Raw genomic sequence first — 13793 nt, forward strand, 5'->3', positions numbered from 1 at the left:
AAGAGAAGTTAATACAGAAGAAGACGAAGTTATAATTAAAATTGACGAGCAGCTTTTTTGGTTAGTCACGTCGTCATGTGAAGACGAAGAAGATGATGAAGAAGCAGAAGAAGAGGAAGAGATAATGGAGATCATTAATTAGGAGAGGGTCTCACAATACATACGAGACAGTCCACTGAATCACTCTATGTAACCCCACAAACTCTCACGCATATCATAGCTTCTTCTGAATACAAACAACAAAGCCTCGATCCATTAACCACAGACTTGTCCGTCTCTTCTTCCTTCCTTCCTTCCTTCCTTCTTCTTCTTCACACTCGTCATCTTTGTAAATTCATTCACACACACACACACACATTTGTGGATGTGTGCCTATAGCGACACGTGGTGGGTTTATCTACGTTTTTTTTGTGTGTACGATACCGTATATATATGTATTTTTCAGGATGTGTCCCTATAGTTGTTTGTTTACCTACAAAAATAGTTATTTGTAAATTGTAATCGTAACATGTATGCCGTAAACTTACTTTTAGTATGTTTCTACAATTACAAGATATGTTTCTACAATAGTTGATTAACATTATAAGAATAACTTAAGTCCACCATATATAACTTGGTTTAATAGTGTTTTATGTTATCTATGCCACAAATTGTGGGGCCTTTATACTGTGTCTTTTGCTATTTTAATATAGACAGTAATTTGTGGACAAGCATACGATATTTCAATAATACATAAATCAAAGTATATATTTGTAAAAGAATTTTCATCAATGTTATTTCTCTGCTTTTGTTTCTTGTTCATCATTAAGTCATTGAACGTATCTTTTCGTATTTTCAAAATCATTTACAATCCATATATGTATTTTTATACACTCACACATGTTATATAATAATATATGAAACGTTGAATGTATTATAGATTGAAAGTGAGTGAACTGAAAGGACGAGAGAGGCCTAAGACAGTTTGTTTGTTTTCGTGAACATGGAGCTTCTCTTTACCATGTGCCCTCTTTCTTCTTATTATTCCTATTTTTATTTACTTTCTTGTTTTTTTTTTTTACGGTTTTATATATGAGAATGGCACTGAAGATGGGGCAAGAAGAAGTTCACATGCAAACATAAAAATATTACTCATCTATAAAAAAATGAAAAAAGCTACATTCTAGGCATATGCATGATATTATTCCACACGGATTTGTTTCGTATATAAATTTCATAGTATATATATATATATATATTAGCAGTCAAGTAGCTAGATTTGCTTCTATATATATAAATGTAGTACTATCAAATTTCACCCCTTTACTTTCGGATTTGTTAAAACACACCCTTAATGGTCCCTTGATAGCAAACAAATTATACAGTACGTACGATGAGAACATATCATTAGAAATTCTAAAAGCTCCCATTTTTTCGGTCATTAGTTCATATTCTTAATAATTACCGCGAATAGCCATTCAATTATTAAAAATTTGACTATGCTAAAGCGTTAATCAAAAGAATAAACGTCATATCAAACGTAAGACAAATGGTGAACACGAAGGGCAATTATTTCTAAGGCCTACGTTTGGAAAATTTTCAGATTACTATTCACAAACATTACCTTGATTTAAGGGTCAAATTGCAATTAAAAAAAAAAAACAAGTGATGCTGATTAACAAATTAAATCAAGATCTTAACGCAATTTAGTGTATGCGTATACACAACAGACAATTACGTAATACGACTATACGAGTAATTCCCTCTCAACAATTATAGTATATAAATATATATTATAATTATAAAAAAAAATATGGCAGACCAAAAAAAAAACAAGAGGGGTAGACAAATGTTCATCCGTTTTCGTCGAGACATGAAATTTGTGGGATCAAAGTTTACCTGTAAGGAAAGGGAATTAATCAACGTATATTACTTGCTCTCTTTTTGTTTCTTTGTCAATTACATAACTCAAACAATTTGATACTATAATTTACATTTTTTTCATTGAAATAATAAAGACCTTGAAATCTTGAGTCAAGTTTTCATTTTTCTTTTCCAACTAGGCCTGGGTATTTGGGTACCCGTTCGGGTTCGGTTCGGCTATTTCGGGTTTTCGGGTTTTCGGATTAGAGGTATAGGACCCGTTCGGGTATTTCTAGACTTCGGGTTCGGATCGGGTTTGGTTCGGGTATTTCGGGTTCGGATTCGGATTATTCGAAGTTCACAAAACTCAAAATTTTAGTATCTAATTTAATGTAAATTATTCAATAATACGCAATATATCTAAAAATTTAGAGTATTTTTTATCCAAGTTTACTAATAAACAGTTTAAATACTTCAAATTGTCAAAGATATCTAAATATCTGAATATTTTGAACACTTATATTATTTAAATTATAAATATTAATAATATATTACTACTATATATTAATAATGTTGGTATATTCAGATACCCGTTCGGATTTCGGTTCGGATCGGGTTCGGATTCGGGTTTTTGGATTTAGAGATTTAGAACCCATTCGGATATTTTACAATTTCGGATACGGATTCGGATCAGGTTTTTTAGATCGGGTTCGGATCGGATATTCGGATCCGGGTATTTTGCCCAGGCCTATTTCCAACAATTCGAGTCGGCCTTTATATTGCAAAGAGATTACATTACGCTAATCAAACACATAGTATATGCTAATGACCAAATGGTTTGGAGTATATTAATCACACTTTAAACCATATAACCATGTACCATATAAAATAATAATAAATTGTAACAGCCAGAAATTGCAACTTTTATTTAAAAATGATTAGAGTAAAACACATAGATCGTCATTTAGACTAATATCTAAATCATGGTATTTATTTCAGTGGACGACGAATCTGTCTGTATACAATGCACGTATAGAGAGATATTAGAATCCAACTAACTTGAAACTATGACACACGAATTGCAGAATTTTCTAAAAGTTTTACTGCAGTAATACCAATCATTAAACCAAAAAGTTTCCTATAGAATAATTCAATTATGGTTTCCGAAAGTAAAAAAAAAAAACCTTTGTTTTTTTATTATACTACTATGATTTTGAGTGAAACTCGGTTAGCAGTACCTTTTTTTTTTTTTTCATAGGCTAAACTTACCAAAATAAAAACTAAATCGATCCATGTCATGTCTTGTAATATATAATAGCTCATCATCTGATGGGAAAAAAAAATAATAGCTCATCTATTCCTAGGTAGAGGCTAGAGCTAACAAAAATGTTTTTATTATTTGTCACGAGAAAAAAATATAATGTCTTAGTAATCAAATAAAAACCATACACTATATTAAAAAATCCCATAAATATTAGATTGAGTTTTTATTCAAAAAAATAAACAAATAACGAAATAGTAGTAATCACAAATTAAACGGGAATCTTTATTTTAATTAATAGTATACTCACACACACACAAACACACACATCTCTGGATTGGATTGTATATATAAATACACTTACAACTTCATCTTCTTTAATCCACAAAACTCACACACTCTGTTTTCTCTTTTTTTCTCTTCTTATTATTACAAGAACAAAAAAATGGAATTGTCGACACAGATGAATGTGTATGAAGAGCTTCTTGTTCCAACAAAGCAAGAAACCACCGACAACAACATCAACAGTCTAAGCTTTAACGGCGGATTTGATCATCATCATCATCATCATCATCATCATCATCAGTTCTTCCCAAATGGATATAGTATTGATCATTACCTCTGTTTCAACAACGAAGAAGATGACGAAAATACCCTTCTATACCCTTCTTCTTTCATGGATCTAATCTCTCAACCTCCTCCACTACTTCTCCACCAACCACCACCGTTACAACCACCGTCTCCGCCGTTATCCTCCTCCACCGCAGCAGCAGCAACGTTCGATTACCCTTTTCTTGAGGCGTTGCAAGAGATAATCGACTCTTCTTCCTCTTCGCCACCATTGATCCTTCAGAATGGTCAAGAAGATAACAACAACTGCTTTCACAATCCCACGTCGTCGTATCCTTCACCATTGATGGAGTCTGATCAGAGCAAGAGCTTCAGTGTTGGTTACTGTGGAGGAGAGACAACAAACAAGAAGAAGAGTAAGAAACTCGAAGGCCAACCTTCCAAGAATCTCATGGCGGAGAGACGTCGGAGAAAACGACTTAACGATCGTCTCTCTATGCTCCGATCCATCGTCCCAAAAATCAGTAAGGTAAATTTTATAATTACTCTAATAATATTAATTAGTAGATTAATGTATTATATAGTATGACATGGTTTCATAAAGATAATAACCTTTCTAATGATCTTCTTCTTAATTAACACCAAAAATCTAAGTCTAACCCTAGCTAGCTACGGTTTTTGTGTTCTGTCAAGATTTATTTAACCTTTGATTCGAAAGAGCAAACAATGATTCGTCCCTTTTTTTTGAATAATGAATTAAATTATATAAACTGGTTTCAAATTCAGCCTTTTGGTATATATTATTCTTTTTAACATTATGTGTGTTGTTTCTTCTTGTTTGAGCCCTTTATTTTTTTTTTTCCCTTCAAGATTGTTTAATTATTGTGTTCTTACTTTTATGGGAATCTACAGAACCGGTTGAAAAGTGAGTAAATCATTTTAAAAAGTTTTTTTTATAATAATGATTATATTGGTTTTTGTTATATAAAAAATCAGATGGACAGGACATCGATATTAGGAGATGCAATAGATTACATGAAGGAGCTTTTAGACAAAATCAACAAATTACAAGATGAGGAACAAGAACTTGGAAATAGCAACAATTCACATCACTCTAAGCTCTTCGGTGATCTCAAGGATCTTAATACAAACGAACCTATGGTCAGAAACTCACCAAAGGTACACACAAAAGATATTTTCATATTGCTGCTAGCTTACACTGCTCTCTTGTATTTTTACATATAAGCCCCTTTCTTCATGAATTGTTACAAACAAACTCCCTATTTTAAAAAATCACTAATTAATATATGTTGATGCTGATTTTGTTAATTTTGTTGTTTATGTTGTGGATATAGTTTGAAATAGATAGGAGAGATGAGGATACTCGAGTTGATATATGTTGCTCACCGAAACCGGGATTGCTTCTATCTACTGTTAATACATTAGAGACTCTAGGCTTGGAGATTGAACAATGTGTTATAAGCTGCTTCAGTGATTTCTCTTTGCAGGCTTCTTGTTCTGAGGTACTTATACATACACAAGTTAATTAGTATATGGTATCTCAATTATATAATTGTAATGAGATTGATGAGTTTTGTTGTGTGTGTGTGTTTTATAGGGAGCTGAGCAGAGAGATTTCATTACCTCGGAAGATATAAAGCAAGCATTATTCAGAAACGCAGGTTATGGAGGAAGTTGCTTGTAAGGGAGTTGCTATTATTTGAAATTTAATAAACCAAAACGATTGTTTATTTTTAATAATAATAGCTCTTTTAAAGAATTTTAGATGTTGTGCTTAATTCCCTTGTCAGTTTGAATTTTTTTTTTTTTTTTCTAGGGGAAAACATTATGATGAGTTGTATAAAAGAAAAGGAAATTAAAAAGAGATGTTTTTTTTTTCTTGGATGGTTGCTGGAGGTTATTATTATATCCATATATAGTTAATCATCTTATGTATCTAAAATTTAGGACACTCGATCGATAATTGAAATTAGGGTTTGTAAATGACAGTGACCGATGTATCTAGGTTCGAAAGATGCATCCAAGAAAAGCGTATTAATCATCATAAAGGTTTTAAAAGGCTAATCATAAGAGTAATTATAATGCTAATGACTGTGCCTCCACCAATCAACGCATTCATCATTACAAAGGCAGTGTGTGTCAGTCAGTTACGTCACCAAATTAATCTTAGCGATAAAACATTTACTGTATTGATCAGTGAAAGCTTTTCACTCGGAAAGGCCTAACATAGGATTAGGCCCATCTCGTTACATGTCCAGGCCTATCTTGTCTCCCGATCAAGAATAGTCAACGCAGAGTTAATGTCGGTCGCTTAGTCCGCCGGACTCGTAACGGATATGTTATTGGGCTGTTAAAGAACGGTAACTGAAGTACAGATCAAATGGGCTTTATTTAATAGGCCAAATATATGTTATCTCGATTACTTTCAAAACACCGGAACTATAGTTTTATCATATTGCCCTTGCCAATGTTGCCATAAATAGAAATTTTCAAATACCTTAGAAATTTTAAAAAAATAAATTATATCATTATTTATATATAATAAAATTTCACAACACTGAAGTAACTTTTTATAATTTGTGCAAAAACAACTTAAGTGTATAATGAATTTGTTGATGGGATAGCAACTTAAGAGGAAAACAAAAAAAAAATACAAAAACAAAAACTCATTGTATCTAAATATAGAACTTTTCGTTGAGTTATTTCATTTATACAAATGGAAAATATAATCATTGGACTTCAAGAATCATCACATAAAGAATGAGGCCAGACTTCTAAATTTCCAATACTCAAATAATTGTATAAAACAAAATATATAGATTTTTTTTAACTTTATTTAGAAAGAACTCCACTTGCGCTGTTGCGCACTATGAAACAACTTGCCACAGCAAAAAAAAACTCAATAGCATGACGAAAATGAGACTTACGCTATCGTCCGTAGACAACAAACAAAAGGCCCAAAAGATTCATTTCACTTTTTTTTTTCTTTGTCATGAAGATTCATTTCACTTATACGTCAGGTTTCTCACTTCTTAATGATAATAATCGCAATGATTGGAAACATTGAGAAAACATAAATCAACATTTTCTATAAAAAGTTAAACAATATCAAGAACGAAGTCTACATTAAACAAAAAAGAAACAAGCTTGAAAAAGCAAATATCATAAACTACTAGTACATTATGCAGGTCTAACCTGCAGGAATCTCAGTATACAACTTGCAAAAGCACATATATATATACACTATAAAACATACACGTGTGTATGACATAGCCTTGTCCATATCCAAGTTTTAACATCATCTTCATTTTGGATTGCTAATGATGAATCCTTTTCGAATTCTGATCTAGCCCAACAAGTTGTGTAGCAGCCCTTTCTTAATCATACCTGACAGATATTACAGAAAACAAAAGGTCCCAAAAAAAGAGAATATAATGGGACAGGTATGGATGGTGAAGTTTAGTTTTCTAATAATTTGCAAAGCATTCATCAAGAGATGAATATATATCTATCAATAACATATGGATGATCCAATTAGTGTCACGCCTAATTATGATGGATTATAACCTCCAAGAGATTACGGTCCACACACTACATTAGCTTGAATTATTTAAGATTTAAAATGCTTTTGAATTATGTGGCCAATCTCGTATAAGAAATGATTCTAAGCAAATTTGTGGTTTTAACCGCAAAGGAAAAGCAAAAAAGAGGATTTGGTATTAATCCATGGCGAATTGATTTTTCAATTAAAACATTGCCATGTACCTAACATTCTGTACATGGCCTTCCACTACAACCGTTTTTGAATAAAATAATTATTTTGTTCTGTATTCGATATCTTCTTATATATTTCTTAAAAAAGAATTAAAAACAAATAAAAATGAAAAATAAAAAAATGATTGGAAAGAAAATGAAAAAGTGACGTCAGGATAAGAGAAGGTCACTAGGAGATGTTTCCCCCATGTGACCTTGTTCAATCTCAGGCCCGCTCTTGTCTTGCTTATCATCCGTACGTTTTACATTATACTCCACTTTTCATCATTTTCTTTCAAATTATTTTTTTTATTTTCTTATTATACATACATAATCTTTGATTTTTAGTTGACTATTATGTACTGTGTATATGTATTGTGTTGAGTTCTTTCGAGGAATGTACATATTATTGCGTACCAACTTTCAAGGAAAATTTCATAACAGTTAATTATGACAAAAAAACCATTTTAAAAGAAATTCAGGTATTTTTAGATATTATTTTTTGAGTAGTGACAAGGACTTCTGCTTTCGTTATAAAGTGGTTATAAAAGAAAAGCTCATATCTAACAATTTATAATTTATGTTATCTTATGAGGCGAGGTGTTTTAAGTTTTTTTTTTTTTAAAGTTGGAATTAGCATATTATATAATTTCTCAGCTAAAAAACAAAATAAATAAAGAGATAAAATGGCATGATCCCTAGGTTTCAGCGGTGATGGCGGTGCCCTCACATGTTTTCATATGTCTACAGTATTTTAAATGTTTTTTTCATAATAATATTAATTTAACAATAACATTATAACAATATTGAATAGGAATATAGCATATATAGTATTATTGAAAACTTCTTATTTTTTTTACCATCGAACTTTCCGGAATGTTACAACATCACACATGTATTTTGTGTAGACTGAAATTTTATGCTCAGCTTCCATGTTACCGGTGTGTGTTCAGTGTTCACAGTCACTTTAATTTCTTAGCGTCAGAAAACGAAACTAACTAGTCGAACTATTTAAAGTAGACATGCAACAAAATAAATATCCCACGAAAAATGGTCGCGGAAGAACCACGAAGCATTTAGATAACGTCATCAAAGGAATCAGTACAGTCAAATTGTACTTTGCAGTGTAGGACGCACTTGAAACAGAAAACACTGTTTATTTTGCATTTATCGTAATACAATTAAGTATTTATTTTTAACTCTTTATAAAATTCAATAATTTATCTCTAATATTTACCGTTTTTTTTTTTTTTCTTGTGACGCGTTTTGAAATTCGAAACTTGATATGCATAAAAAGAGATTTGATGCCAAGCTTCTATTTAATTAGTTTATTAACTTTTGATATTTTATTTTATTTGGTTGCATAATTGATAATTAGTGGACTTGAGCAAAAGATAAATCTCTATCGATCAGATTCGAGGATAATTGTGGATTAGAATATTAGGATCAACCAATGGATTTAACGGGACTGAAAAAAAATCATCAAATCACAAAGATATAAGAATAAAATAAGCAAAAAACAGTGAAATTAGGTCATGAAGTTGATTGTTAATGTTGGAGGGTCCAAGTGGTGGGGATGTGTTTTTGAGCACTTGGTTATAAGAAATTTGTCACTGACGTCAATTTTTTCGATTTGTAAAAACTTTAGTGCCCAAATATAAAGTTTTTCTATTTTATATTTTGAGGGTCCCTAACTTTTATTAAACAGTGTTTAATTTTTATTAGGCAATTAACGGAATCGGCATCGTAATTAACGGAGGGCTATTTTTTTTACGTCTAATTCGTATTCTATCCTAATAACCAAATTAACTTGTGGTGGTTAGACGTCAATTTCAGTAATTCCATTATAAAAAAAAACATGTCTCGTTATTATCCGGAAAATAAACAATTACTATTAGTTTTACTGCTTGTGCATACTGTAAATGTAATAGTTTGATATCATTCTATTATTTACGAAACATGTTAAATATTATGTAATGATTAACCACGAAGACATCTTGTTGTAACGCACAAGATTGAAACTTTAGTTTTGCAATTTTTTTTATTAAAGGCATCAAACGTGGTTGCATAAAACACCTTTTTAAAACTTTGGATTATTAATATAAAAGGAAATGTGAAGAATCATGCAATCTTCATTGGCTATTTCTGGTACAATTCATACAGATCTCGAGTTAGTCCTAAATTGCCAGCAATCTATTGTTTTGGTAATATTTTTAAAACATAAACTTCTTAGTATTCGAAACTTCGTGTATCATCAATTCATTTGTAGCCACGGAAAACAGAATTAGATCAGGACATCGACATCGAAATTATCGTCTGACGAAATGTGCCATGTGTTTTATGCGCTTACATAGGTAGTAGCACAAACAGATAGGTGGGTAGTCTGTTCGAACATAAAAACAAATTTACTGTTGCTGCCACAAAACAAAAACAGTGATATTTTTATGGTATTTTTTATAAGATATAACAACACTCAAATTACATAAATTTATTTTGAAAATAATTATGCCATTCTGTTTTTATTTTTCTTTGTTGCACAATAAAGACCACTCCATTTTTGTTACCAACTGAATACAAAAATAAATAATCAGTGATAAAAAAAATTTTAAAATGTAAAATTTATGATCCATATGTACATCAAAACGAGAGATTTCGACATTGTCGGCCCTTTTTTTGGTTATCTTATAGCTAAATTAAATCTAATACAAAGGAACGGGAAAACGAGGCGGCTTGACAGGTGGTGATTGTGGTGGAGTTTGAACATCGACAGTGATTTTCTCCGGTCGAGGTGGTGCACAAGGACACGGCAATGCTATGAATTTGGGTGTATTGTCTCCAGGCATTAGTACCGGTACGCTCAGATTCTGTGGCTTCTTCATTTCCTGTTCATAAGAATCATTTCTTATTAGTTAAAAATATTCACCTTAGGAGTAAAATAAAATAGTAAAAAAAAAAAAAAAAGTAAATTACAATTAGTGACACGACTTTCATCTCAAGTAAATTACAACTTCGTTACGATAGTAATGTTATCTTCAATAGTTATTTCTCCAAATTAAAATTTACTTTATTTAAGTTTTTTAAATTAAAAACAATATTGTATTTTTGCTTACACGTTTCAAAGTTCAAACTATGGTTTATATGAGGAAATATTGAAAAAATTTGGTAAAATTATAATTAATAGAGTTCAAGAATTTGAGAAATAATAAAATACAACGGTTTGAGTAAAAGGGAGCGGGGAGTTACCGGAAAAGGGGGTTTAGGTTTGTAAGGATTAGACTCGATGTCGGAGGCGGAGGGACGGGTGGAGGCATTGGCTAAAGAGCGGCGGAGAGAACGATGTTTGTCCCAATGGTAACAGCAAGAAAATATTCCAGAGAGGCTGAAAATGATAATAAGAAGCAGAGCTGTGCCTAGAGGGAATCCTAGTGACGGTCGAGAAGCATCCATGTGCGGCGGCGAGAAATCTTGAGTGTTCTCCATCTTCTTACTACTACGGTGTTGGCGACGATGTTGTTGTAATCAACGGCTGAGATTGTGAGCTGATGATTTTGTTCTCTCATGTGTTAGAGAGAGAGAGAAGAAGAGAAGAAGAGCTTTGTGAGTTTGGTAAGAACAGGGGACGGGGAAACAAGAAGAGATAGGGAGTGATTATTTATAAAAGATTTTTTTTTTTTTTTTTTGGCAAATAAAATGAAAATGTATTTTTGTTTTTGTTTTACAACTGTGAAAAAGTTCTTCGCAGTACAAAAAAAGCAAATATGCTGTACAATAAAGTTGTCCCTTTTCTTTTCGCCGTTGAAATGTTTTTATTCCCTGTTTAATAATTATATCATCAAAGGAATGGTTTTATTTTTCGAAAATATAAGGATTATGTTTCTTGACTTTGTTGAACCATTTTTACTATTTTTGATTTTATGCAGTGGATTTAGACTATTTTTTTTTGTTTTTAGTGGAAATTAAGTTTGAATGAGTGAAAAAATTCTTGTATTCCAATGACGTGAAATTAATTAGCTAACTTTTATGGATTCCTTGGAGATGTTGATATTAGAATAATTATGTGAGATTCTTTTACCAAAATGAAGATATACGCATCCGAAGCTTTTAATATTCTGAAGTAAAAAAGATACACACAAAATGAAAATTTTGATGGGAATAATTTGATGAATAATCTACAAACGTAATGAACAACTAGATATTAGTGGGATGGAACAACTTAATAACCAAATAATGTAATTTGATGGTATGCAAAAATGCTAAAAAGATAATTAAATATCAGCTAACAACTGCTTATTTTCAATAATACATTATTTAAGTTATATAAGTATTTTTATTTAACTATATTCCCATATTTCCTTAAAAAAATTCTAACAAACTAATCAAATTGTTGATTGAAATGATTAATTCTTAAATGAAAATAAATGAAGCTTGGAAAAGGGGAGAGAGAGTGGAGAATGTACGTGGAAAGAGGAGAGAGAGAGGGCTGCTTGTACGGAGAAGTCGTGGGCTCCAAGATCCACCATGTTTAATCTTTTCAGCCGTTGCTGCTTGCTACCTAATCTTGATTACTTACCCTAATCCTTACTCTTATCTCCACTAGCTACTCCTTACCAAATGTATACTAACTTACTCTTTTCTTGCTATAATCATAGGCTCTCCTCATAAGCCCTAAATAAATCAGTCTCTAACACATCTGTATATGTTCTTTACTGGTGTTTTAGAAAGGGGTCTAAGACAACATAATTGAAAGTTATTATCATTCATTCTCTTTAATTAATGATAAAGAAAAGAAAAAAACTAGCATTTCTTATTTGATTACTCAAGGAATAACGTTGGCTCGTCCATCTCCACCGACGATATTCTATTAAATTTCTATGAGTTTGTTTTCAACATTTTATAATATAGTTTCTCGTATATTTTAATGTGAGAGAAAAGTATATGCGGGTACAAGTACTATTATGCTAGCTACCAAATCAAAACAATTATCACATGATTTGTCTCTATTCGATCGATTAGTTTTTCAACTATTACATAAATTCTGATCGAGAGATTCTTAATTACATACTTTTGATTTGGTTACTAGATATTTATCACGATGTGATAAAAAAATAATTTAGTTATTTAATCTTATATAGTACATATATATGCCATACGCAAAATCGGAATAAACGTTGCTCTACACATAAGTTGTTTGATGCACTTTCACTGTTTTGATACTATTAAGTGAAGTTTAAGAGTTTTGCATATGTATTAATAAAGATGGCAAAATTTGTCCAAATTTTAATTCTTTTTGTTAATATGAAATTTTGTAATCACATAACAATGATACTAATACCAGTCGCTACTACGTTAAATTCGTAGTCAATTAATGAATATTGTGTTTTGCCGACCTTTGAATCAAAAAAGGAAACTTTCCAAATTTTGGGTGATACCATATCGAAGCCTAGGCTCTCTAACGACTCTTTATATATGGCCATGTGCATTGATGATGTGTGGGCGCGTGTTTATATCACTATATCAGCCACACCAGAATCGTAACGATTGGAAGAGAAGTTGAGTACTACTCGTTGATCGTACGTACGTCATTTAGTTTTCGTATTCATTAGTTTTTTTCTTTTAACAAAAGTTTTTCCAAAAACCAAAAAAAAATGTGCAAACTTAATAATTTGATGATAGAAGTTGTTGAACATCAAAAAACAGATAATGTGGAATGACGAAGAATTGTGTATGTTTGGGTCCAAACACCGTCCCAAGACAATTTAGTCCCCACTTACTCTTTAACATGTCTCCTTCACATATATACGCTCTCTTTCTTTTCATCTTTCAAGTTTCTCACCACCAATTTAATTTTATTTCGTGAATCTGAAAGTTTTCAATAAAAATTTATTCATTTTTCATATGCATTAATTTTTGATTGATTACGATAGACAAGGTTTAATTGTGATAATCAAGAGATGACATATTGACATGGTTCATACGTTAATCATGCATTTAGTGATTAAGATGTTGTTGAGGCGTGGTTCATACGTTGATTATATCTACTTTGGTCGCTATAACATAAAAAACGGAATACAAGTAAATCCAAAAGAAATTATATTTTCTCCGATCCGATGAAAATAGGTAAAAATATTTTACATAGCAAAAAGGCCAAAAAAAAAAAAAAAAAACTCATTTTCCGGATGACTATGAAACATAGTTACGTCAAAAGTTTAGGACTTTTGCCGGCAAGGCGTATCAACTTTTTTTATTTTTATTTTTATTTTTCAATATGTCAATTTCTAATTAAAAACATCTACGAGAAAATACTGTTTTTAAAAAAATATAGTTACAAATTTACAAGTCATAAATA

General features: G+C 31.2%; 2 protein-coding genes across 2 annotated transcripts; one reads left to right on the plus strand and one right to left on the minus strand.

Annotated features, from left to right (window-relative positions):
* The first annotated feature begins 3186 nt into the window (after positions 1-3186).
* On the plus strand, positions 3187-5572 carry LOC104744114 (transcription factor bHLH93). The gene is made up of 4 exons (XM_087492730.1): positions 3187-4202; positions 4670-4852; positions 5029-5196; positions 5292-5572. The coding sequence occupies exons 1-4, from the start codon at positions 3549-3551 to the stop codon at positions 5376-5378; spliced, it is 1092 nt and encodes a 363-aa protein (XP_087348856.1). The 5' UTR covers positions 3187-3548; the 3' UTR covers positions 5379-5572.
* Positions 5573-9934: 4362 nt separating this feature from the next.
* Positions 9935-11210, minus strand: LOC104744122 (uncharacterized protein At5g65660). The gene is made up of 2 exons (XM_010465142.2): positions 10691-11210; positions 9935-10329 (listed from the first exon to the last, which is right to left on the minus strand). Exons 1-2 carry the CDS (start codon positions 10925-10927, stop codon positions 10147-10149), a joined length of 420 nt encoding a protein of 139 aa, XP_010463444.1. The 5' UTR covers positions 10928-11210; the 3' UTR covers positions 9935-10146.
* Positions 11211-13793: the final 2583 nt, after the last annotated feature.

This window comes from Camelina sativa, chromosome 2 (assembly GCF_030686135.1).
Source record: "Camelina sativa cultivar CO46 ecotype springtype chromosome 2, ASM3068613v1".
Taxonomy (NCBI): domain Eukaryota; kingdom Viridiplantae; phylum Streptophyta; class Magnoliopsida; order Brassicales; family Brassicaceae; genus Camelina; species Camelina sativa.